Source organism: Onychostoma macrolepis, chromosome 06 (assembly GCF_012432095.1).
Source record: "Onychostoma macrolepis isolate SWU-2019 chromosome 06, ASM1243209v1, whole genome shotgun sequence".
NCBI classification, from domain to species: Eukaryota; Metazoa; Chordata; class Actinopteri; order Cypriniformes; family Cyprinidae; genus Onychostoma; species Onychostoma macrolepis.
This window is the reverse complement of record NC_081160.1, coordinates 14,783,388-14,810,219: the sequence shown is the minus strand read 5'-3', so window position 1 is coordinate 14,810,219 and position 26,832 is coordinate 14,783,388. Positions and strand designations below refer to the sequence as shown.

General features: G+C 36.2%; 1 protein-coding gene across 6 annotated transcripts; it reads right to left on the bottom strand.

The window, feature by feature from the left end:
* Nucleotides 1–1,409: 1,409 nt before the first annotated feature.
* pik3r5 (phosphoinositide-3-kinase, regulatory subunit 5) lies at nt 1,410–26,719 on the bottom strand. 6 transcript variants are annotated; one of them, XM_058778355.1, is made up of 19 exons: nt 26,589–26,719; nt 25,752–25,911; nt 18,778–18,888; nt 16,951–17,051; nt 16,581–16,649; nt 15,557–15,695; nt 15,160–15,229; nt 13,719–13,893; nt 13,113–13,281; nt 11,834–11,902; nt 10,759–11,618; nt 8,697–8,822; nt 8,268–8,399; nt 7,751–7,844; nt 6,094–6,170; nt 5,905–5,998; nt 4,548–4,630; nt 3,878–3,993; nt 1,410–2,993 (listed from the first exon to the last, which is right to left on the bottom strand). In XM_058778355.1, exons 3-19 carry the CDS (start codon nt 18,875–18,877, stop codon nt 2,846–2,848), a joined length of 2,622 nt encoding a protein of 873 aa, XP_058634338.1. In that variant the 5' UTR covers nt 18,878–18,888; nt 25,752–25,911; nt 26,589–26,719; the 3' UTR covers nt 1,410–2,845. The 6 variants fall into 6 exon arrangements, with proteins under 6 accessions (XP_058634338.1, XP_058634339.1, XP_058634337.1 ...); XM_058778356.1 differs by having other exon boundaries at nt 25,752–25,842; nt 26,589–26,641; XM_058778354.1 differs by lacking the exon at nt 26,589–26,719 and having other exon boundaries at nt 25,752–26,163.
* Nucleotides 26,720–26,832: the final 113 nt, after the last annotated feature.

Sequence of the window (26,832 nt, the reverse complement as noted above, 5' to 3'; positions counted from 1 at the left end):
TGAAATAAGCTTGTTTTTAAGGAGCTTTAATTATATCTGTTTCCTAGTCTATGCTGACACAATGACAAAAGAATACCAAGAAGACTTGAAAGGTCAACTATTCACATCTTCTTTCTCGTACAGACCATATGCCATAGATATCTATATGTAGATAATGCATTTGAATGTTCCAAACAACATTTCAGAAGCATTCAGTTTGACACAAACTGCCACAATCATAGTTGTAAAAACCCGATATCTGTGGTAGGGGGGTTCTCAAATCAATATTTTTAATAGCTTTAATTAACATTCTTTGTTTATCTACCATATGCAGAATTATCTAACATTAATAAAAATCGAAATCCTGTGAAAATCAGCAACTGTTGCAGATATAGATATTCATACATGTGAATATGGTGCACAGTGAACGTGACCTCTTTAACCTTTTTAGTATGGAGGATGGCAGCTCATAGAAGCAGCCGCTAAAGAGATATCTATGTATACTGTATAATAGATATCAAAGGTCTATGCAGCTGAAGTTCAACTTAGTGTTTCCTGTAAAGAGCTTTCACATGATGAAAGGATGTTGCGCATGGGCAGCCATTACAAAAATGAATGAATAACTGTCAAGGCAACTCATTATTTTTACCATTAACCGTTGCCTGACTCTGAGCAGTAAATGGTGTTTTGTTCCTGAATGATCCAGCGTTTTGAAAAAAAAATGGTTGAATGGATTATTCAATGACTCACGATTCATAAAGTCAATCACTTGCTGCCACTTTTAAGGTAATGAGAACTGAGGGGACAGTGTGTTTAATCTAATTCATCCTAAAATGTCTTTTTTGATTTTGAACATGTTCTTGCCAGGTTTTGTGAGATCTTCCAATCAAGACAGGCATCCAGAGCCAACTCTATTACAAATCGTTTCAGAATCATCCTATTTCTATCCCTTATTGACAAAGGGAGTATTTATCCTAGAAGAACTTGATCATAACCGACATAATCCGATTTTAGGTGCTCCTAACACATTTAAGCTTTTCCTCAATGGATGTTTTTTAATAGGCATAGTCATCTTGTGACATTTTTTAGGATCTTTGATAACATATTGAAGAGGCTAACAGTTCATAATACCCTCAGCAAAACTGGCCTTCTCAAGGAACATTGTTTTAGCAGACAGAGTTGTCTTTGTTTAGTTATTAACCTGACATTTGATCATGAGAACGCCTGCAGTCTGTAGGACTATAGTTTCCATTGTAGCGGAAAACCAAAAGCAAGCATTTAAAGTCGATTTAATATGTAACGACAGTCTCATTAAAAAAAATCACCTCCATAAAAGGTGTTAAAAATGTTGGTCACAAGGGCATTCTGATGACACAAGCCAAAAATATAATTGTTAGTCATTATGGAACCACATACACACTGACTAGTAATTTATTTTAAAACGTGGTTTTATTTAATATATTTTTGACATGTTACAGTGTTCAAATATAAAGCCAGTGAATACACTTTACATGGAAAGTACCGCTTTAGTTCTCTTGGATGCCAGGATGACAAAATAATAAAAAAAGACATATTGCATAACAGTACATTTCAGTAGTACTGGTCTGTACCCACAACACTCTGTCATAGTCACAACAAAATGAAATGTAGTATTATTGCAAATAGAATGTATTTACAAAGTTTAATAAACACAGATGAACATTATTTAAAAACGGTCTGCCCTGAGAGAGAGAGAGAGAGAGAGAGAGAGAGAGTAAAATCCCTCTCAATTTGCTCAATTTTTTAATAAAAACACATACATATGTACATTGTACTCCTCAACTCAACTCCGTAATTTTGGTGTTTCAAAAGTGTTTCAAAAACAATCAGAAAGAAAATTATTTTGACAGTTATACTGATCATTTTAGAGGACAGATATACACATTTTAGAAAGAGAAAGGAAGAGAAGAAAATTCAGTTTGTTTCACTTACAAACTGTGCCAGGTTTACAGCGCACTGACTGAACCGTTTCGGTTTTTCACTGCCAGTGATGTAGATGTTTATTCAGCACTGTTCAGCCTCCAGCGACTACAAGATAAACTCAACAAATGGTTTATAAGGACCTCTGCTGGCAAACCCACCAAATTACAGTAAGAGGTATTCAAAGCAAACAGGTTTCAGATGGATCACAACACAGCAAAAACAATCCTGCAGAGAAGATATATAAACATATACAAAAATAATTTTTAAGGACTAAAATCTGAGGCACCACTATCTTAATTCTCTGGCCAGACAGAAATGAGTTTAAATAAACTATTAAAAATGAAAGACTGTAAAGGAATATAGATATATTTCCTGAGAATTTCGAATATAGCTACGTAAAATAATTATGTCATATATACAAACGTATTATTACAGTGTCCACAGTGCTTATTTAAATGGTGGTTAATATGTGCATTAACAAGAGTATTCATCCACGCTGGTTTTGTAAGAATCAGGACAGGCCCAGTTCAGTTCAATCCAGTAATAACATCCCCTTCAAAGTACCAAACCTTCATTACAGATGGCTCAGGTTTTGTCTCATAACCTGATTCGGGTGTTAGTTATAAGTCCATAAAATTTGTCTCAGCTTGTCCACTGAAATATATTCAGTAGGATGTACCTCAGGCTAAAAAACAGTTATCCTCATCTCAGAAATACGAAGCGAACAACCCTCGCTGTACATACATATGATGCTCACAAACGTAATAAAAAGAACACTTTTGCCTGAAAGTGTAGCTTTTTTGGGAGTCGATATGCAGAGTTGTAGTTTAAAAGTGGAAGAGGAAAACTACATAGATGGACGTCTATTAGGCTGGAGTCTAAGGGTCAAGCCTAGTCTCTGGGTTCAAGGCTGAGGTCCACTGAAAGTGGCAACAGGCAGACAAAGCAGAGAACAGAAGGTTGGCTGCAGAGTCTGCGTTTGAGATGAGAACCCCCTTCCTTTCGTCCAATCAGTCGTACTATCGGATTTATAACAAACTGATATCTCACACCTGCAAAGAGAGAGAGAGAAAAAAAGTTTTGGGTTGTTCATGTCACTGTATAAATGTTCAGCTGAGTTTACATCCTAACAGTAATGCACTGAACAACTTTTTGTTGGCCACAAAACAATTTTTATAACAAATATTTGTAATGTTTCTATGACAACTCTATGACAGAATTAACCATTTTTTCTTTGTGACAAACAGCAGTGGTCACTGAGTCACTTTCAGTCTCGTTTCCATTTCACAGTAAAACATGAAGATGACATTTCATGATTTTGTTCCTCTTTTTTTTCTGGCTTAACGCAAGGAGTATTCCACGTTAAAACACAAAATTAAGGTTACAACACTTTTCTGAAATAACTCTTATGTTCACAAAGTCATTTATTTAATTAAAAATATAGTAAAAACAGTAACAATGTGAAATATTATTAAATATAAAATAACTGTTTACTATTTAATATATTTTTAAAATGTAAAAAATATATTTATACAGCTTTCAGTGTCAATGATCCTTCAGAAATCATTCTAATATGATGATTTGGTGCTCAATGAATATTTCTTATTGTTGAGAGTTCAAAAGAAACAGCATTTGTTTGAAAGAGGTTTTTTATAACAATGTGCTTTACAATGTTTTTTCTGTCACTTTTGATCAATTTAATGCATTCTCGCTAAATAAATATGCTACATATATGAAATAATGAATAAAATTAATATAACGAATAATTATTTATTTATACTGCATAGCAGTGGTGAATAGAGTACACAAATATATTTATGTCTCAATGACATTACTCAGTAGAAGTCTTCATTTTAAATTTTACTTGAGTAAAAGTACTTAATTATAATTTTGCAAACATCAGCGTAAAAAAAAAGACAACAAAAACAAACTGTACCTGGCCACACTCTGTAAAATTTTCTTCTCATCTTGGTCCAGACAAACTGCAAATGTGGTGTTGCAAGTTCCACTAACCTGAACCTTATCCACCTTTACCTGTGTGGTGGTCAGTTGCTGTAACACAAATGACGGTTTTAAAATGTCATCTGAATAAAACACTAAGATACTGCAACTTGAAACATTTGAGCTTAATCTATGCAATTATGTTAACATCGTTAATGTCTTTTAAATAGGTGCAATAGGACATAAGCATATTTCCATATGATATTCATGATTTTCACTATTCTTCATTTATTTCAAACATTTGTTAAACGAATTTGTAACCAAAAGTATATTTTCTTTTCCAATGATAACAAAACAAGATGAAGTACAGTCAGTGTGTGGTATAACTGAACCAAAGAGTAACCACTGACACTGTAAAAATGAAAGTAAGACAGACACCGAAAAACACCAAGGTGTAAAAACATGAGGCGTATCGTGTAAACTGGTACAGAAACAGGTACATAAAAACCAAAATGTTTGCTCTTGGTAAAAAATGTTGTTGTTTGTCGACTGCTACACATTGCTGCAGAAACCACATGAGAGTAACTGTAGGTGTTTGCGCTAAGTAAGTTTCGGTGCTGTTTAAACCACATCTCAGTTTTCTCCCATACTTCCTTCCTGCTCACCTGATTGTAGCCTTTCTTTGATTTAGAGTTTTGTCTCTTCAGCACTTCTGTCATTGTCAAATGAAGGCACTCCATTTTAGAATCTAAAGAAAAAGAAAAGATTATAATATTTTGTTAATATCCCTTTTAGTGTTGTCAAAAGACCCGGTACTTCGGTACCAAGTCGGTACTAAAAAAATGAAAACGTCACGGTACCAGGTTTTTTTTAAGTACCGGTGGTACCGAGTACCCGGTCAACCCGGAACTTGACGCGTACGGCCCTATGATTTCCGCGATGCAGAAAACGCGGACGGAATCGCGGAATCCAGTTATAAAAACGGAATTTACAGTTTAGCATGGAATGTCACGGAATTTGTCAAAAGTTTGCATGAATTAATCAAAAGTAGGTCATTACACTTAAATCAAATCGCGACATGGACTAGTATCTGTAAATATTAAGCCGCAAAAGTCGATTTAGATATGAATCCCCCATGTTCTGCGAGTCTCTGTGTGAATGAGTGAATGGCAGAGACGCGCGGGGTTTTTTTTACTACACACACTGAAGCACGCGTGACGCTCGCGGTGATTTCAGCATCTGCCGTCTCAATGAGGACATAAATACATAAACAACGTCTCCAGAACTGCTCCGAGAGTCACTTCACCAGCATTTATGAGTCATATCATATAGCTACACACAGAAATGTAAAGGTATTCTCGGCAACCCGTCAAAAATATATTACTATTATTTAGTAGAATGTATGTGATACTATTACTACTGTTGAAAAAAAAAAAAAATTATTTTTAAAGAAATAATCACACAATATTTCTTCCATATTTTAATTTTAATAGTAAATCCCCTTTATTTATCAAAAAAATAAAATGTGTTTAAATTTCATTAATTAAAAGACAAATTAAATTTGGGTGAAACTTTACTGTTTTTCATGCTTTTATTACTTGCGGAAAAACTTGAAACAATTTAAATAAGTGTAAAGATTGGCATTGATTTTTGTACATTTTATTTTTGACTTTATTATTAAAAATAGTGTGGTTTTTAATTAGCATGCGGTACCGAAATTGGTACAGAGAACCGTGGATTTTCACTGGTATGGGTACCCAATACTGAAATTTTGGTACCATGACAACACTAATCTCTTTGATCATTTTAGGCCTACACATTGAAATGGCTTGTTTGTGTTGAGAAGGTAGTTATCTTTTTTTTTTTTGAGCAATGTTGCTCAATGTTGAGCAAGTTGACTGTAATTTCAATGCCATTTTGTTATTTATATTTTTCATGCAATTTATTACATTCAAATGTAAACAACTGGCAGCCCTAATCAACATTAGTTCTATCTATAATGAGATCACAGTTATTTTCTACCTAGTTCCTCAAGATTCCTGCAGGCTTTTAGCAGGTTTATAGAGGTGCAGGACTTCTCTGCCCTTGTCTTCTGACTCCTGCCACTGATACGTATCTGTATATAAAGACAAAAAAAGAGAGGGGACAAATGAGAATTGCATGCTTGCACCATTGAAAAATTCATCCAAACACTGGGATAGTTCATCTTACTCGATTGTAAGTAACTTCAAGTGATAAAGGAACAGCCTCACGGTCTCCATCAATGCCAAATCTCTTACTTGCAGCACCTGAAAAATAAGAACAGATTTGATTTTTTTAGAAAAGAAGTGAGTCACCTTAACTACTGCAAAACACAATACAGAACAGGATCTGAAATGTTCCTTCTGTTCCTTCTTCATTTAAAAAAAAAAAGAAAAAAAAAAAAAAAGAGTTATAAACATTTTTGTCAGTCTGAATTTAAAACTGCTTCTGTTTATACAAAATAACTTCTGAGAAGTGAAAACCTGCTAGTACCAAAAAATTTAAAATAAAATAAGTTAATTCTGCAAACAACAGCAACCTTCACAAGGATAACGTGAAGAGAAATACACACAAACTAAAAGCTCTTTCGCATGACTTGTTTCATGACTTATGTCAGTAATTCAATTATCACAGTACTTTGTCATGTGCCGCTTTGACCTCCATAAAAACACTGCAGACAGCATCATGGAAGGGTGTTTTTTACAGAGAAACGGAACAGTAAAAACTATTTATATAACATATTACAGTTTTTCTCGATTGCTAACACACTATAACTTTGGCCCATTTTACCAAACCATTCATACAGTTCTCAAAACAAAGACATGTTTCTCAAAACTTTTAACATTTCACCTGTTTGCACACACGTTCCAATTTGCTCAGTGTTTTCTGCAAAACTCTACACAAAAACGCCATCATTTTGCACAGGTTTAACCATGTTCTCATTTAGAAAACTCAAACACACAATATAATTAACTCAAGCATCAAAAAATGAACACAAACAGCACGTTTATCCATGTGTGAACATTCAGTAGCAAAACTAATGACACACAGGTCAGAATCTCAGGATGATATGCAAAGGAGCACAAGTGATTATGTGTTTTGGAAAATGAATACTGGTAGAGGGAGACAAAGAGGAATAGGAGGAGAAAAGAAAAAATGAAGGGGATGAGGTCAAAGGTTGTTTGTTCCTGATGAAATACAAAGCACTATAGTTGACCACGTTCTTCTGCATGGACTGACTGTGAGGGAAGATGGCAGGCTCATCTACAAGGTTTCAATACTACTGTGTATAGTCTATAGTCCAGTGTGTTTACTGTATATTCAGTTGTTTGGTCTTTGAACTTTTCTCTTCTAGTGCTTTTCATCTACTGTAAGATATCTTTACAGTTGTGTAATGAAAGTAAACTTTTCTTAAAGTTTATTGCTGAATTTTACTGTATCTGCACCCCTTTATTTATGCTGTATACTGTAACAGACATTGACTAGCAAAAGGATTCCTATTTCCCAAAAGGAGGTTTTTGTAACAGTGTTTTGAATTGATCTCACTAGTGTTCTCTAGACAGGAGTATTTGACAGGTTTGTGTATCATCTGAGGCCAAAGTTTGAATCTGACAAAAGAGAATATGTTTCTAAACTATTTGATTTTGACCTGGAAGTTTGAAGTTTGCACAAGTTGGAGTGTAATTTTGAGATTGTGTTTATAGTTGTGAGAAAATGGTGAATTGTGTGTTAGCAATCGAGAAAAACTGTAAAAAGTAAAATGATCCTGGTGATTGCTTTTTTTTTTTTTTTCACTTTAAAAAAAAAAAAGAACTGATCTGATATGCTGGCGTTTGTTCACACTCACCCATGGCCTTGATGGCTCTTGTACCAGCTGTGTGTCCGAGCTCCAGAGAGTGAACAAACACTTCAGTCCGTCTCTCTCCTCCAGCTAGTGTCAACTACAGCCAAGAGTAAGGTTTAAACTTTTGTGAAACCACTGGATTACATCATGGCAGTATAAGATGCAAGGCAAGTTACAAAACAGTGCAGAAAAGATGAATGAAATACTGGAGTGTCATTAGTTAACACCAAGTAACCTCTAAAAATGTATGTAGATTTCATAGAGCGCTAAAATAACTTACACTATTATATTTGTAGGAATTCAGCCCATCTTAAACTATTTTTGCAGTTAAACTAACAAATTTGAAAAAAAGCACACAGTATCCATAGCACATCGAAGAAAGGTGCTCTGCATATTGCCTGGCACGCTGTAAGACATTATAGATTCATAACTTCAAAGTCTATGTAACTTTTAAGGTACAGTTTTAAAGTCTATAACCGAAACTGCTACAAATTGAGGAAATGGCATGTTTTTTATTCACCTCTGCTTGATAGAGCTGAATGAGGGCAGGGCGGGCGGCATGACGGCAGTAGTAGAGCACCAGGTCAGCAAATATCGGTAAATGCTCCTCACCAGCACCCTCAGACAAGTCTGACTCAATCTTGGTTGTTTGCTGTTATGGACAGAAAATTTGGTGTGAATATATTTTATCAGTGGTAATTTGATAAGGAAATGTTTTTTTGTTTTTTTTGGCCCTGGTGATAATCAAAATAATTCAAAACACACTTTCACACACACTCAAGTTCCTCATATGAGTGGTTTTATGGGATGTGGTTTTTTTGTGTGCGTGCATGCAGTGTCAAAATCATGCCATATAACAAAAGATTTACTGTTGTTCTTACTGATTATTTAGATATGCATGCACTCTCTGTTCATGTGAATGAGTCTGTGTTGGATGTGAAAGAATCACCTGGCACACCACATTAACGGGAAGCTCCAGCAGGCTCAGAGTGTTACGCTCATACCAGGGATCCAGCATTCCCAGAAGATTGGCTATATCATTAGTGCTGTCCTCCGTCCCATTCATACTGAGATCCTGTTGACACATTAATACCAATGTTTCTGAATTAAAATCTTACATGAGAATGTATGGACAAACAATCAATCAGCGAAAACAAAATTTGTGCTTTGACTTCAAAATGTGTGCAAGTAATGCAGGACTTTTATTATTATTTGTTTATTTTATTTGGGACCTTAAGTTAGCTCAGACCAGGAGTTTGTTTGGTCTAGTTGTTTCCCAGCCTAGTAAAGCTAGTATTTAGCTTGTGACCAGCTGTGAAAAAATACCCCAAACCCCACTAAAACCACAAAAAGAGACCAATCTATCCAGCTTATCCAGGCGGGATACATAGATTAGATGTGGTTTGAAATCCAATTAAACAATGTGGCCAGTACACACTAATGGTTTTGGGAGTGATAACCACATTTAAACGTTGGAGTGAATTGTGATTCTAAGTGTGTACGGGATACAGGAACCACATGTGAAACTAATGATTGACGTTGTGATAACTACAGAAATAGTTTGTGGCTACAAGCAAGTAACATGAATTGCAACTGAAGCAGTTTGTTGTTAGCTACTTTTGACCAAAATTAATATTAGGGAATTTAGTACTCGCATTAAATAAAGGGCTTGTGTGGAGAAAAACACACCTGACAAAATTTAAAGGGGTCATATGATGTGATTTCAAGTTTTCCTTTGTCTTTGGACTGTTACAAGCTGTTTGTGCATATATAAGATCCGTAAAGTTGCAAAGACTAAAGTCTCAAACCTAAAGATATTTTCTTTATAAAAGTTAAGACTTGTCCATGCCTTCCTAAAATGCCTCATTTAAACAAGCCCCCACAAATCTACATCACTGTGTTGGATGATCTGCATAACACTGGCCAAATGTTTACGCAAAGAAAGAAGGCGTAACTTTTATTCTCACTGTAGTATTGTTGCCACCAATGCCATGTCGTGGATATGCTGTGTTTCCAAATATGGTAAGGGGCGTAACATTTCATTTACATGCTTGAGATATTCGGCCAATCACAACACACTGGATAGTTGGCCAATCAGAGCACACCTTGCTTCTCAAAACGATGAGCTTTGTAAAAATTGACGCATTTCAGAAAGGCGGGGCAGAGAGGAGCAACAATAATGTACGGTATGTGGAAAATAATGTGTTTTTTGAACCTTAAACCGCGTAAACACATTGCATTACACCAAATACACAAAATAATGTTATTTTTAGCATTGCCATATGATCCCTTTAAGAATGAGTCGAGACACATACTTCTCTCCCTGTGAATTGCTTGGAGAAGAGGAACACACATCTCTGATGCATGTTTTATTAAAAATTAGTTGTTCAGTCCAGTTTGGTACAAACTTTTCACATTTAAACCATATTCAGTTGTTACTATGTAATTTTTTCGTAAATTAAATTGGTTGCTGTTTGTACAAATGGTTTAGATTTTTGTAGACAGTGATTCAGTCCTAAAACTCAGATTTGAAGAATAAATGATGAACAAAACTTAAAGCCCAAAGTATACTCCAGTTTTGATGCGAAAACTAAACATATGTATTATACAGCCGAAGGCATAATCTAAGTATAGCCCATTTTTGAGCGCAAACACAGGTAGGCAACACGTGCGTGCTAGAAAGTGTCGTCTTTGTCCAAAGTCTGCGCTATTTCTCTGCAACAGTTATGAAAATTTTAAACTAGAGTTGTGGATATTGCTTAACCCCTTCACACAATTTACACATTTATTGGTGTTGCCACCTTGTGAACTAACTACTCAATGCAAAAAAATAAAAAATAAATAAATAAATGGCCAAGCTGAGTGTACAGATTATGTGCAGTTAGAAAAATTAAACTATGCATGTATTTTGCTGGTGACGACATGTACGTCACACGCACTACACACATACCTTTAGCATACACTCAAAAACCGAAGTATACTTTAGGCTCAAGGGACATGATTTCACTCACAGTGCTAGAGACGGCTGCTTTCAGTGGACTCACTGACAGCTGCAGAGAAGAACCAGAGTTCCTCATGGAGAAATTGGCTGGAGTTGTATCCCTCCTCACAGGCACAAAGAAAAACTTCATCCTGAAAGCTTTGGTCAGGTGTGGACAGTCTCTTTCTCTTTTTCTCAGGTTGCCATAAGCACGGGCTAGTCTCCCTGCCACATGATCTGCCCCGAACACCACCACTCTGAGCATTGTGGCCCCTGGTGGCCCTTCCACATCATCGGTACTCAAAATGGGTCTTCTCCTATAGCAAACATATTGAAGCTGTGAGAGGGGGGGGGCTGGGAACCCTAACTCAGAGCTCCGCAGTTGCACTTGCTGTGGCAGAGAATTGGATCTCTTAGAACGGACAGCTATCACTAATTCTTTAGCCTCAGGGCTGCCCAGGCTTTTAGCTCGACACAGAGAGTTGCTACGAGGTTTGAAGAGTCGTGAGAGGCGCTTGGAAAGTCGTGCGCTGGTTTTAGACTTGGGCACAGACGCTATGCTCAGACAGTCCTCTTCTGCGTCTTCACAGAAGTCACTGTCAGTGCCTGAAGCCTGAGATGAGGATGAGAGTGTGGAGAGTGGAGAGTATTCGGAGGAAGCGACTGACAGAGTGGAGAACATGGAGTCTTTGGAGGCCGTGGAAAGGGAGGAGACAGTAGAGAAGGTTGAGGCCCTATAGTCAGTGCAACCGTTTGATACAAAACTTTCCTCCAAGTCCTCATACTCATCATCTTCTACATCCACATTGTCAACATCATCCTCCTCCATGCCCTCAGATGTTTGAGATAAGGTCAATTCTGACTCCATGTCTAGAAGGTCGTTTAGAACATCTAGCAAAAAACAAGATGGAAAATCATGACTCAGATGGATATTATTAGCTGGGGTATTAACTTTCAACTCATGAAACCCCCTAATGACATTTTAAACTAAATCAAAGTGACTGGAAATCAATCTTCAAATGTTAATAATTCCAAAACAGCCAAACAAATGTTTGAATAAGCCCATGGCAGGAAAAAATGGAACTGGCTTGGATTCAGTGTCCTACCAAAATTATCCTTGTCCCAATGGAAGGTGTAGCACTTGGCTGCTGGAAGGCCGAGCGTCTGAAGAACCCCTAGTGACACAAACACAACAAAGTCTTTCTCATTAATCACTAGCCCACTCCAAACCCAACACACCACTGTTTCCCAAGCGGAAAAATCGTGCCATCAGCTTTATTGCTTCATGTTGGCCATCCATCTTGGTTAAGTTTCTAGGAGTTGGTGCCAGGTAATATGTACTACTGCTGCCCAGACAAATAGTGTAGTATGTCACCAAGCAACAACCATGAAACCCTATAGGATGTAGACCACCAATTCAGATGGCTAAAAATCAGATGGCTAAAAGTATGTGGACACCCAAATATTTCAAAGTCACTGGCTTCAATAGGGAGTTTGCTGCTATAACAGCTTTCGTTCTTCTGGGAAACATGGCTTGGGGGATTTGATCCCATTCAATCAACAGAATATAAGTGAGGTCAGGTGATGGGTGATGGAGCCTGGTTTATAACTGAGGTTCCAATTCATCTCATAGCTGGTCAATGGACTTGGGTATTGTGCAGGCCAGGCAAGTTCTTCCCCATCAGACTCTGTAAATTGTTTCAATATGGACCTTGCTTTGTGAACAGACCCTATTCTACTAAAATGTTTGTTTTAATTTTGGCTGAATTAGTCACATGCTTTAAATAAAAGTTGTCCACATACTTCAGCCATATAGTCTATAGTACTGCACATTCCATGTGCCTATGTAGTAATTTATTCTTTTTCATATTATTGATTGCTTCTGAACAGTAATTGATGGAATAGTAGTAATTAATTTTACTATAAGAATGACACTGATTGACAATAACCTTAATGACGCAGTTTAGAACAGTGGTTCACAACCTTTTCGTCACCAAGATGCCCTGTTTGTCCAAGACAACATTTGAAGGCCCTATCTAATCTGATATGTACCTCTGGTACTCCTGTTGTAACAAAAATAAAGTCACATATATAATGTCAGTTTAATCTTGTACAGCCATTTTTTTTTAAGCATTTTATTTAAGATTATGATAATTGGAGCCACAAGGAATTTTGCTAATGCCCCTTAATGGGCTCTATCCCTTGGTTGAGAACCACTGATTTAGAAAGTGAAATGGAAATTTCATACAAATTTTTCATAATAGTTCTGTTTTTTTTTTCTTATTAGTATTAAGTTGGATACAAGTCTGGTAACAATTCAAAGCACATTTCGCTGCCTTTTCTCAGGTTTGTGAAGTGGGCTATAAGTAGAAAGTGAGACTATACCATCTGAAGTCTTGCCGTTGGAGGCTGGTATGGCAAGTTTTTCTCGCAGCGCCTCCAGACCACACCTCACATGTTCTCGAGCTTTAGCTATATCCGTCATGGCCGCTGCAGACTCTAGAAGGTCACTCACTGAGGACAGGATCTGTGCCAACTCATCATCACTCAGGCACTAAAAAGGAACCAACTTAGTCATGTACTATAACCTCTCAGCTTGTTGCAAGTCACTCAGAGTCAGAATTCAATGAATGCTTATCTGTGTGTCAAATGAAGTTACCCTTGATTTTAACTTCCAAGTAATCTCACAAAATGACAATAAATTTTACCATTTGCAAGCAAAACCATTATAACAAGCTCTACCGCTTCATTACACCCACTCAATCCATCTATTTCTTCCCCATTAGCCACCCATCAACCCACATATGAGTCATTTTGGTCACACATTTAGTTATCACCCCCTCCTCCCAGTCAGATCATACGCTTCCTGACACCCACAAAGTGACACATACTCAGTCACAGTCTGACACATGTACACTCTGCATCAACTTAAGTTGGAGTACATTAAAACAGGAAACATTATCGCATGTGCCATGGAACAGTGTGGTGTACCTGTAGAGCACCGCTGATGGTCTGTAGTGGGTATTTAGTTCCGAGCACTGCCTGGTAGCTGTGTTTAATGAGTGTAATGCTACTCTCTCTCTGTGAGATCTCTGCTCCACTGAGCTGCTCTGCCACAGACAGGAACTCAGCAGGCACCTCAGCCGGGTTCATCAACAACACCGTACTGCAACAGAGGAAACATCAGAAAATGTCACTGTAGTGTAGCTTGAACATTTTCTAGTATATTCGATTTATTTAATATATTCAATATTATGGGGGCAGATGTTTATCCAGGACAGACTGTAGGAGGGCTGTGCTAAATTGAAATGGCCAGCCATGATAAAAAAAAAAAAAAAAAAAAATAGTAATGTGGTAATACCATGGTATTATTTACACCAGGGTTCCAAACTCCACTCCAGTGTAGGGCCAGTGTCATGCAGACTTTAGTACCGCCTGTTATTCGCAAGTTATTTTGCAAGATCTCTGATTTACACTACCATTTAATAGAATGCTCACCAAAAAGACAGTGAAAATAGTAATGTTGTGAGATATTATTAGAATATAAAATAACCATTTTATATTTTAATATTATGTGACCCTGGACCACAAAATCAGTCATAAGTAGCACGGTATATTTGTAGGAATAGACAAAAATAAATTGTATGGGTCAAAATGATAAATTTTGATTTTAAGCCAAAAATCATTAGGATATTAAGTAGAGATCATGTTCCATGAAGATATTTTGTAAATTTCCTACCATAAATATATCAAAACTTAATTTTTGAATAGTAATATGCATTGCTAAGAACTTCATTTGGACAAATTTAAAGGCGCTTTTCTCAATATTTAGATTTTTTTGCACCCTCAGATTCCAGATTTTCAAATAGTTGTATCTCGGCCAAATATTGCCCTATCATAACAAACCATACATCAAGCTTATTTCAGATGATGTATAAATCTCAATTTCAAAAAATTGACCCGAATGAATGGTTTTGTGGTCCAGGGTCACATATTTTAAAATATATTATTAAATATATTTATACTTATATTATTAAACTTTTATTCCTGTGATGGCAAAGCCGAATTTAGAATTACTCCAGTTTTCAGCGTCACACGGTTCTTTAGAAATCATTCTATTATTGGTGCTCAAGAAACATTTATTATTATTTCTTATTCATTTTCACATTAATTAATTTTGACCTATTGGGAAAAATGAACAAAAAATCCTTAAATTTAAACATTAAAATGTGTTAATTAAACACTGGGCTAATAATGTATTATTATTATTTTTTATACAAAGTTTCACACAGATAAGTAATCCTATAATAAGGCAAATTCTGAATATCCAAGAACTGACACAGGAAGCGAGAGGTGAAGACTGCAACCACAAAGGGCTGAGCAATAACTGACACAACAGGATTTCCTCCTGCTTCTGTGGAAACACACTCACATGATCTTAGAACGCTGACTGGAGGTGGCAAGGCCTTGTTCCTCGCTTACCATCCTGTGGTACGAAATCCCTGATACAAGCACATGCACACAAGAACATAATTTCATCAGATTTCAACATTATGTAACAAAAAATCTTAGAGTGTAAGTTAAGTAATCTTTAAGGTACTACTAGTGCTCTTAAATCTGATAAACAAGTGTAGCACTTATTTTGAAAAACAGCTGCAATGCTTCTTGAAACCACTGAGAAATAGTATGTCACTGCACTTTTCTCTTTAACAATATGAATTAGTAGATTGGGACTAAGGTTAACAAACTGGTCTTTAAAAAGGTGTTAAATTGCACGATGGTGATTTTGATCAAAGTTTATCATGCGTTTATTGATGTGAATGTTCTACCTGGAGCTCTATGCTCTTGATGTAAAGTGGAGAGCAGGTTACGACACACACTACAGTAGGGTTCAGGCCATGCTAGGAAGCCATGAAACACTTCACAAGCTTCTGTCAGAATCTCTCCATCAGATGGACAAAGAGGCATCTACAAAGAGAAAACAGACACATATACAATTTATTTAACATCAGCTTAGGTGAATGAGTTAAGGCTAAAACTGAGAGGCTTAAAGCTATTTTTGTGGGGTCAAAAGGTCTACTAGTAAAAATGCTTTTCATTTTTCTAACTTAACACTAAATTATGCTTTACAAATTTAAATGCATATCTTAAAATGTCCATGAATTTCTGAATTTCATAATATATAATTACTGTAAAACAAAGCTTAATTGTAAATATTTCTTCTTCATTTTATGTAAGGTTTGAGGTTTCTTTGTTTTACATTTTTCAAAACCCTAAAACTGGTTTATTTCCAGGCTTCAATAAATAACAAAAAAATAAGACAAAAATATTAAATATCACAATTTAATTTTAAGCAGATATATAAGCAGTTAAATTAATGAAAGATTTAGCCAAATTACTTAAGGTTTTAATAAGGTAATAAGGCTCAGGAACTCCCAAAAATGAAAACATTTATAAAAATAAATAACAATAAAACATTGTGTATTTAAGCCACTTTATGTATGAATTGCTTTTTATACATTTTTGAATCAATTATTAGATGGAGACAAAAAAAAAAAAAAAAACGAGTTGTTGAGTCACTGACTGATATTTGCATGAATTATTTGTGTGAATTAACACTGAGAAGCATTTAATATCTGCTAATAGGTGCACTCAAATGGCAAACCCTGTTTCCCTGTTTTCAACATTAGCTCTGAATCCTAACAAGAAAAATAACAAAAAAACACAAACAAATTCCAGAAGTAAAATTAGATATACAATTCTTAGTTTCTGATTATCAAGGCTTTGGTAAATTTGTTCTTGAATAACACTTTATTCATATAACACAATAACACATAACCATGACCTGCATACCTGTAGGAGTGTGGACTCAAACATGAGAGCCAAGGGGGCCACAAGCTCATAATGACACTCCTGCTGAACCTAAAACAGCAGAGAAAGATATAAAGCATATATCACCTACAGACAAACTTACAGTGTGTTCTTGATCACATATAAAATAAATTAAAATACGTTTTTGCTGAACTTAATTTAATTATGAACAACACCAATATTTTAGCATAGATTAGATGCAATCTTATCTGTCATAGCCTGCAGAGCCCACAAGGGGGCATAGTGAGCTCAACACAGAGAATATGGATCAGAAACGTGACTGAAAGTATCACTTCTACTTTGCGGGTGTAGTATTCGGTTTAGATAGGGGTGAGTCTATATGCGTACTTACCTCTCTGGCTTTTCTGAGAATTTGCTGCAGCAGAATGAGAAAATTTTCTGGGTCCCTCTTAACCAGCTCTTCTAGACTCCAGCGGTTCATACACCAGCCAGCTGCACAAACATGCATAAATACACACGCATGAAAACCCTAATTGCGAAACTGGGACAAATGTGCGTGCTTTATACCTCAAATGAACATGATATCTAGTAAACAAGTCCCCCACGGTATGCATGAAACCACTGCACAACCCGAATAACACCAAATGAGTCAAGTACACATAAAGGGGAGGAATTAATCTGAAAACACACGTCAGACAGGATAGGGCTGGTTAATTACACGATAGTCTCAGTGTTACCCTAAAATCCTTGCTGTGTAGATGTCAAAGGGTTCCATGCACCAAACTATACTGTGCAGTTTTGGTTAGAATTCTGAGAAGGAACATACTGTGGTGTACAATTCCAGAGCAGCAGCGTTAACAGATCATATTGGTTATGTGACAGAACTGTGTGTAACCTCAAAACAACACAAATTTAGAACTGGATATTTAAGGTAACTGCAGAGCTGCAGTAGAGAGCTGCAGTAGTCGATAACTGCTTTACTCGAAGGACATCTTAACTTCCTGCCCAAATGAAGGTGTCAAATAATACATTTCCTTTAGAACATTTTCTGAAAAAATTATCTTCTTTCAGAATCTATCAACAGTGTCTCACACTGTACACAAACGACATTATAATGTTCATCAGTGTGCGATCTTTTGTTTGTCAGTTCCCTGGTTCATAAAAACAACCAAAGCGAATATACAACTAATAAAGACTCTATATAGGACCTTTCAATAATAGAGAAGTAAAACAATAAGGCCTAATTCAACTTTACCAATATGATAGTGTATCAAAGCTAAGTATCATGTTGTCTTTGAGCAAATTAAACTTTGAAACTGCTTTTATACTGAAGAAAGTAGTGTTTTGTTGTGTTCACACAATTAAATGCTACAAACAGATGTGGCATTTACACCCACCCAGTCACAGAATTATATGAGCCCATGACAAATTTACAGTATCATATTCACGATAAAGAAAGGGATTTTTTTTTTATAAAACCTACTTTAAAACCCACCAAATTCATGTGTATGAACTGTTTGTTTTCATGTTGATTTTATAAAGTTTTGAAAAACTTTCAAGTTAAGTTTAACTTTGACGAAATATGTTTAACCATCAAGTAAAATCACAAAAAGTGATTTTTCAGTCAATTTATTTGATATTTTAAGAGACTCTGACCTTCCAAACACGGTCATGAGGGTCTGCAGGGATCCTCTTTCTAATAACATTTCCTGTTTTGTGTTATTTCTGTTATTATTACATTTTAGTTATTTCTACATAATATTTTCAAGAAATAACAACAAAAGATTATGCCCAACTACTTCATATGTTTTTCTTTTCAAGAATATCTTAATATCTTGGACTAATGTCTTTTTCTTCCACTATAGTATCAGGAATATTAGCATTTTCTTTCTTTTTTAACTCTATGCTCTAATGCTCTCTAGTTTTTATAACAAATTGAAAACACTCATCATAGAAGAGGTGTATTTAATTCGCTGTATGCATTAATTGCTTTTTATGTATTTTTTAATAAATTAATAGATGCAGACAAAACATTGTCTCGTGTCACTGACCCATAAGCGTATTATGCATATACAATTATTTGTGTAAATTAAGCCCATTTCAGTGGCAAATCACTTCTATTTCCCTGTCTGCAACATAAGGTCAATTGAAAACCAATGACAAAGGAAAAACACTTCAAAAAATTGAAAGTGGGGTGGGGTCAGTGGGGTGGCCTTACCACTCCAGGATTGTGACAGGTATTCTGATGGACGGAGTCCATCCAGGCATCTCTCCAGAGCATGCTGGATCCGGTCCTCTGTGCACGAAGTGTGCTGCATCTTGACTGTAACTGTAAAACAAAATAAGAACTAAAGTCATATAAAGGAAGCTGTAAAGTTCTACCTGTTTTTGAAATTGTGAAAAAAAAGTTTCAATACACACCACCTCCTTCATCTGCTCTGTAAATATGATACTAAAAAAAAGTATTACATAAGATGGCAGAGCATGCTTATATTTAAATAGGAGAATTCCAATAATTTCAGTCAATTAAAATGTTATACATTATTATGCAGGGTTTCGCTCGGCTTCAGGGTGTAACCTGAATGAATTCAGCATGTGTCAATAAAATTCCATATAATGTTATCAACACAGACAAACACAAGCTAGTCTCCCTTTAGGGAAGTAAACATACAGCATCATTTGCATGTCTGTAAATGACATTGAGGTTTAGGAAAATGTTCTACCTGGTGTCAGAGAATTTCAAGAGAACTCTCTGGTTTAGGGATTATTAAGGGGAGGCCACAGCTGCCAACTGTTTGTTTTTCTTCCTGATAACATTTAAAGTTCCTGACATTTATGCCTACTGTTAGAAGTATGGCACCTGCCATCTAGCAATAAACACTACAGTATGTAGTCGGGGAACAGACAACCAGGAATGACAAGCAACGCTGAGCTCAATGATAAAGGAACAAACCTCATAGATACACATACAGTATCTAATATAGCACCTTCATGAGAAATAGCGCTTAATAAGATGAGTGAAGTCATTATATTAAAACAAGGCAAAAATAGAGAATTCCTCTTCCAGCAGACTAATTTCCCTAAATGCAAAAAACAGCATTTGGTGGAATTTTTCTCCCAGTGAGTCATTGACCAATGTAAGTTTGAAATGCACAATAACTTGACTAGTTCAGCTAAATTTTTAAAGTTTGGCTGACATGAGCAGTTTTTTAAAGTGCAGCTGTGAAAGAGATATAGATATAATCATTACAAATATGAAGCCACTTTTAGGAGCCGTTCACACAAAACGCATTGTTGCATTCCAATGCGATGCTTTTCCATTGTTTTAAACATGTTTGACACTGTCATCTCGCGACTTTTACAGCGTTTTCAACGCGTCTCTTTTTTAGTCTTTCCATTCCCCTGCCTCTCGTTTTAACGCAAAAAAGTGTCATGTTAGTTCTGTGTACTGCTTGTTATTTTTTCCTTCAACTTAAGGTCTTTAGGTCATTATATCATTATATCAGTAAATCAACCTGAATGCAATGTAAGCGTGGCTAATATTAGGCTGCGTTTTAGTGTCATTCTCAAAACTTCCCCAATGTCAAAATAAAAATCCCCAAAACCATGAAGCAAACATTCAGAGAGATATTAACTATGAGTCATTAAATCCAAAACTCAAACCCTTAATATTATAGATGATACACTAAAGTAAAGCTCTTTGCTTCACTTAGCTTCTTGTAAACACTTGTCAACGCATACACAAAACACATCACTCACCAAACATCACGTTGCATTAACACGCCGAGCGTCATGCGTCATAAAGATTTGCATAAACAGAGAAGTGCACCGCGTAGCTAAGCTATCTGTTGCTTGTGAAACAAACTATTTTCTGGGGAATTTATCGGTCCAAGTGCATTTCATTATGAAGCAAATAACGAAAACGAGACTGTTTCAGATAAATCGTTATGATGTAGGCCTACCATCTCAATTCACTTTGTTTGATTTATTTGGCGGTTAGAAACTGGTAGAAATGGTGTTTTGTGAGTTGATGATTCGAACGAAGCGCTTATATAAATTAAACTATAATATTAATACACTACAATATTTCTATATAATAATTCAATGTAAGGTTTAATAATTCCATATGCACCTTGTGATACAACCTCTGATAATCAGATATTGTCAGATAATCACATATAGTTATATCTTACATTCCTTCCATTAAAAAGAAAAAAGCAGAACAGTGTTGAAAATAGATTAAGCTGATTTCCTATCTGATGTCAGGGGCTTTTTCTGACCTAATAAAAGAAGACAGGATGTTCTTATTAGTTTTGTACACAGCTCCTAAATTCAATCATTATGCAACGCCAATCCTAATAGTATTATTATTATTTTAAATTTCACTGTGGTCACAAAGGAGGATTTACTGATGTTAACTCAAGAAAAATCATGAGTATATACAAAACCCACATGTTGGTCTGTCAGTCATTAAACAAGTTAAACTTGAGAAAACTCAAACTGGCAAGTACAGCAAGTTACCAGGAAGAAAAATAAAACTTAAAGCAGTTATAATAATGGCCTCACTCTGGTTTACAGTAAGACTGTTAATGCTGGTCACTTTCCCCCCCCCCCAAGCACAACAATAGGCCTGCAAGCAAGGTAGTGGGAACAGCCTGATATTAGCCTTAATGACCTTATGGAGCTCTATTGTAGCCTTGCCAGGTTGCCTGGAAGGAACTAATTCATCACTGAACTTATGATTGCTATTTCCATTATAAAGGCGAACAAATGCTGGTTTATGTTACAAAATTGGCACAACATTTTGATTGCTATTTCATTGATTAAGCTAATTTCATAGAAAGTGGCACCTGGTGGCAACAGGAGCCAGGTGCAAATTAAATTACAACCCAGAAGAGAAATATCGATTTATTTTCTAGATTAATTGTTGTAAATCCTTTACATTTGTACACAGTGGCCCACAGTGATGGTCATGTATAGTCTTGTCGCACATTTGCATCAATTTTTGACTTAAACTCCACTAAACTGTACTCAACACAAAACTAGAACAAGGCCCCAATTGTCACAGTATTCCAGCCTATATAAGATATTGTTATTTCTGCTGTATTTATGACAAAGCTGCTTATTTTCAAACTTTTTTTATTAACAGAAACTGGGAGTATTGATATTCAATTATTCAACCATAAGGACAGTTCAAAAACTGTTTTCAATAAAAACAGCTACTGTGGGGTAAAAGAAATATGATTTAAATTTACATCTTGATTTTATCTGCTTTAAACATTTTAATATATAATCTGAATTATTTTACTATATTAATAAGCATCATTATTTAAGTATTTTAGTCATTCTGCGGCCCCTGGGAAAATTAGCTTGGGCCCCGGTTAAAAACCAATGTTCTGCATCAGTGGTCTGATTAGTGGCATAATATTAGATTAAACTAGCACAAACAAAGTGACCAGCAGCTGTCAGTCAGATGCCTGTAGCCTTTTGTTAGTTTTGCAACCTCTGAAAATGTGGAAGTGACCTTGTTGACACGTAAAAGGATGTGTTCACATCCTCTTATGCGAGAGGATGATTTCATCTGGGCAACACAAACACAATCCCAGCAAACTTCCTTTGTGAAGCAAAGACGCATTTGAGGTGCACAGACTGTGCACAAAATCAGTGAAACAACCAGGGCCTTTGCAGTACGTTAACCTGAGTCAGCAATGCTGCATTCAAAATTTGGATCACACTTTTTATTCTAAAGATAAATAACAGCATTACTTTAGTGAACAAAACAATTCCACGTACAGTATACAACTTCAGATCTCCAGACAGATGAAACAGGGACTGGACAAACACTGGACACTAAACTCCATATCAAAACATATCAGACCTCAGCTATAAAATCTAACAGCATGCCTTATGAGATGCTCCCTTCATCTCAGCTGATTCCCGTTCCCACTGTGACCCAGCATGAAGGTTCATCTCAGCTCCTTCTCCTGATCATATTTCCAACAGCCCTGTACAGGAAGGTTGCTCCCGAGCTTTGCCGAGGAAACAGGTGTTGCTCCATTGTTGTGGTGCGATCGGCCGCTATCATAGACTCCCACACCATGAGGGGGTCGACGCTCATTGTGTGGAGTCTCTGATTGATGGGGACCAATATCCCCAATGCGCCTTCTCCTGTGAGCCCAGAGTCTTCTCATCCACATCCCTCCCTCCCATAACAATAAGGCCAAACTCCCCCTGCCGTGATCGTTTTAGGAAATAACAGCAGTCGCACAATGGTGACAACATTCAACGGTAAGTGCTTCCTTTTTATATGTTGCCGCCGACACAGTGGCCCAGTTAAGCAGATATAGTAGGATGCAGGGGATCTATCACAGAGCAATATTTACCAGAACCAGGATGCTGATTGTCTCCCGTCTAGGCGGAAATGAGGAACTCTATTCTTTCCTTTTAGCCTCTATTGGTACCTGTGGGAACTTTCCACTCACCTCAGTTTCAGCTTATGTTGTGTAAAACCAAACTGAAGTGTAGTGTGTTATATAAAACAAGGAAACAAGCAAATCTGTTAAGCATGCACACATAGAACTTCATGCATGAACAGGAATTAAGGACTTTTAATGACTTGTTTATTAGTGGTCTAAATTTGAAACATAAACAGAATTTTTAAGAATAAAAACTATATTCTATATATATATATATAGAGAGAGAGAGAGAGAGAGAGAGAATATATTGTTTAGTTTTTGCTGCTTTGCACTATTTGACCCCTTCAGAGTTACATATTTTGTATATGTTGTACATACAATCATTTTTATATATAATTTTTACTGTTCAGAAAGATTCCAAATTTAGAAGAAGATAGAAAATTTCAGTTTTACTCTGAACAGCCATTTATTCTGGTGGCTGTTCTGTTTATTAAGTGAAAGTATGGACATCCCCATATTGTGTCATTTACAAGTGTCCATGTATAGATGTAATACTGTATATATTTTGAATGTCGGCAATATTGCTGTTCCGAATCCAGTCTGTTTTAACAGAATTTCTGTGTTATGAGTTAATTTTATCATGAATAACTGATATGATGCTGCCAAAAACATGTCAAGCAATTGTTTCTATACTGTATTTAGCATATAAATAAGTGTGTCATTGGAATCGAATGAATAAACCACATTCTATTTTTGGAAAGTAACACATTTTGTGCATGCCAGGTGTGATGAGCTCACAGGTAAAAACATTGTGGAATCTGAATTTGATAGAACAGATACGAACTCTGCTGTCAATACAAACAGGAAGAGGTTTAACACAAAACAACTTTAGTGTGTCTTCCATGTCAGATACAACCAACGCCTATGACTGATTACAAAGGAGCCACTTTCACTTCAAATTATGACTCAAACTTAACGTATTCTGAACTTAGAGGAGCTGGCTGACAAAAACATGTATTATGACAGCCATTTAAACTAGCACAAGTGTCATTTAAGAGTTATATACGTATATAGTCGCTGTGGCTGAATATGACTTTTGGAAATCTAATACATTGAAAGACATTATTATAACTTTCCTACAGTCTAAGCACAAATATGTTTTGTCCAGTGACATTTTATGGGCTGACCACAGTGTTTAAAAGTGATGATACACACACTGATGACCGTCACCTCTGAAACTTTCATCCAGTTTCATTTCCAGTTTCTAGTTGCGTAATCTTCCAGCAGATTCAACTGGAATCCAAACTTAGCCAATGATCTGTTATTAAGTGAGGAACCTGTTATTTCACTCAGCTGAAAGTTTGTCACAAACAATTACAACTTAAATTTGCGTCAATTGTGTGGTGTTACTTGCTTACTTGCTTATTGATTGATTGTGCTGCATTCTATTATACAGAAATATTTACAAGTATGCAAAATCTATTTATCTTTCTGCTAAAATTGATCAATCCTACCATCTCATGGTTTTAACTGAACAGTAACATAATCTGACATAATCTCTCTTAAATTGCTGATAGACAAGCACATGAATGCCAAAAAAAATTAAACTTCCTTATGTATGTATTATTAGAGTTTTGTCAGATGCTGCTTGTGCATGAAAAGGAGAAGTATCTCAGTACTTTAAAGCTGTTCTGTCACACTTGCTCCTGTCAACTGTACACTGAAGGCCATTTCTTTACTTTTTTTCGATATATGAACTTGGAACTATGAACTATTGTATGCTATGGTGGAAATGAAAACAAATATATCATTTGAATATTATAGACAGTATTAAAAAGAAAAATAATTTGCAAGTAAAATGTAAAATTCATCTGCATATATTTGCACTTAGAGGCTTATACTCCATCCTTACTTGGAAATATGTGTCCACTGCATCAAATATTACGAATTCGCAGTGCATTAGCCTCTAACTGGATTTAAAGCATATGACTCTGCATAGAAGGAGCATCAGCTGTATTTGTGGGATTGGCTGTATTTTGCAACCAAGCACTTAGAATCTGCAGACTCGATAATGTTTATACATATGCATTAAGAAAAATCATTTCTGTTATGCTATATTAGCACCCATTTATCATCTTAACGGATCTTCTGTGAGAACTAGAGCACCTGCTATAAGTCTGTTGCTTGAAAGCGATAAGATCTCCGACTTAGCCACTGTTTTTTTTTTACATCTGACCGTTCGCCACAGAGGAAGCCTACGTGAATGTCTTGCAGTCATCTTTTAAAAGACTGCACTAACGCAGTCTAAGTTTCATTACAGTTTACTGTCTAAAATTCTAAATCGTTCAAGTAATAGAACCATGTATAATAACAGAACAGAACACCAATGCTGTCACATAACTGAGCATATTAAATGATTGCATTATTGTATTGCATGGTAGATAAATATCATTCAAGAAAGTACTGATTCAGAACAGCTGTCCTACATGCCTCACTGCACAAAATCAGTGAATAGTAAGTCTCCACCTGACATCCTCAACTATGAACATCATCTGTTGTAAAACTCCATTTAAAAGGTCATGGAGCATTGGCAGTCTTCACGTGTAAATATTTGACCTGGAGGATGCAAAAAGTTTCTGACTCTGGCTAAAGCAAATTCGCCTGCACATCATGTCCACTGACTTGGCCTTGTAATTCTGAGTTTTATTCCTTTCCTAGGCTATGAGCTCAGATCAAAATGATTGTGATATAGGAATGCACCACAAGCAACACTTACCTGGAGTTCTTATCCTCTTCCCATGATTTCTTTGCCTTTTATCAATGTGCAGGCTGAGACGGAACCGATGTCCTTGCAGTGTAATCCAGCGCTTAAGATGAAAGGAGGTGGAAATGTAACCACATCCTTCAGCATCAGGTTATATCAGCCTACATAGGCACTGAACAACGGCAGCAACAACAGGAGCAGTTATATCAGTACGCCTGCCACGCTTTAGTGCAACTAAACAGGAACTCAGAGAGAGAAGGTACAGAAGCACTCAAAGAGGAAGACATGGGCTACATGTGTTCATGAGTGGGAGGAGGTTTGACTTACACACGCAGGCTTTGTTCTTTGACTGACGTCTTAGTTTTATTAATGCTATGGATGGCAAACTGCCATGAATGGCAAGCTGTTCTTAGAAATAACAGCTTTTTGAAATTTACTGAACAATAATGTTGATATATTTCAAATGTTCTCAAACATAAGAGTACCAACATTCCATTATCAAAATCAAAATATTTTATATCGTTTTTAACTTTTTGAAAAGTTGAAAAAAGTTAACTAAGGTCCTTGTTAGGTACACACCATTTATTGTGTTGTTTGATATTGTTTTTAAGATATTCAAATAATTAACTGGCATGTTGTGTTTTTATCAGGCTTCTCTCTAGTCTAACTGCAGACTCAGCCTCTACACAGCATAAGATCAACTTTTAACTTCCCCAGAAGTCAAAATTTGCATTTTGTACCATAAGAGTGTTTCTCTGTCTGTGTCACTCTCTGTCTCTTCCTTTCTCAAAACTCACACATATTAGTCAGCTCAATTGTAATATAGCCTTCACAATGAGTGGAACTCACTGAATGGTTTGTGACTGCTCTAAAGAAGGAACTTATCTGCTAACGCTTCCAGTCAGACGAATCAGGACAGCACAGGGCAGGAAGATTTACAATATGTAATGGTAAATCCACAATAGCAAGAAGACATGACAGGTGTTTTAGCTAATAGGCGACATGCTTTGGATGAGCTTGGCTTAGTGGAAATTAAATACTGCCATCTAGTGGTTCAACCGCGTTGCAGAACAACAAACGACATCGCAAGTAA

Bases quoted from the DNA above. Each gene is read 5' to 3' on its own strand.
- pik3r5 (XM_058778353.1), bottom strand. The intron at 16,650-16,950 runs GTAAGTACGCAT...CTGCTGTTTTAG, and splicing joins TTCTCAGAAAAGCCAGAGAG to GTTCAGCAGGAGTGTCATTA. The intron at 8,823-10,758 runs GTGAGTGAAATC...ATGTGTCAACAG, and splicing joins AAGCAGCCGTCTCTAGCACT to GATCTCAGTATGAATGGGAC.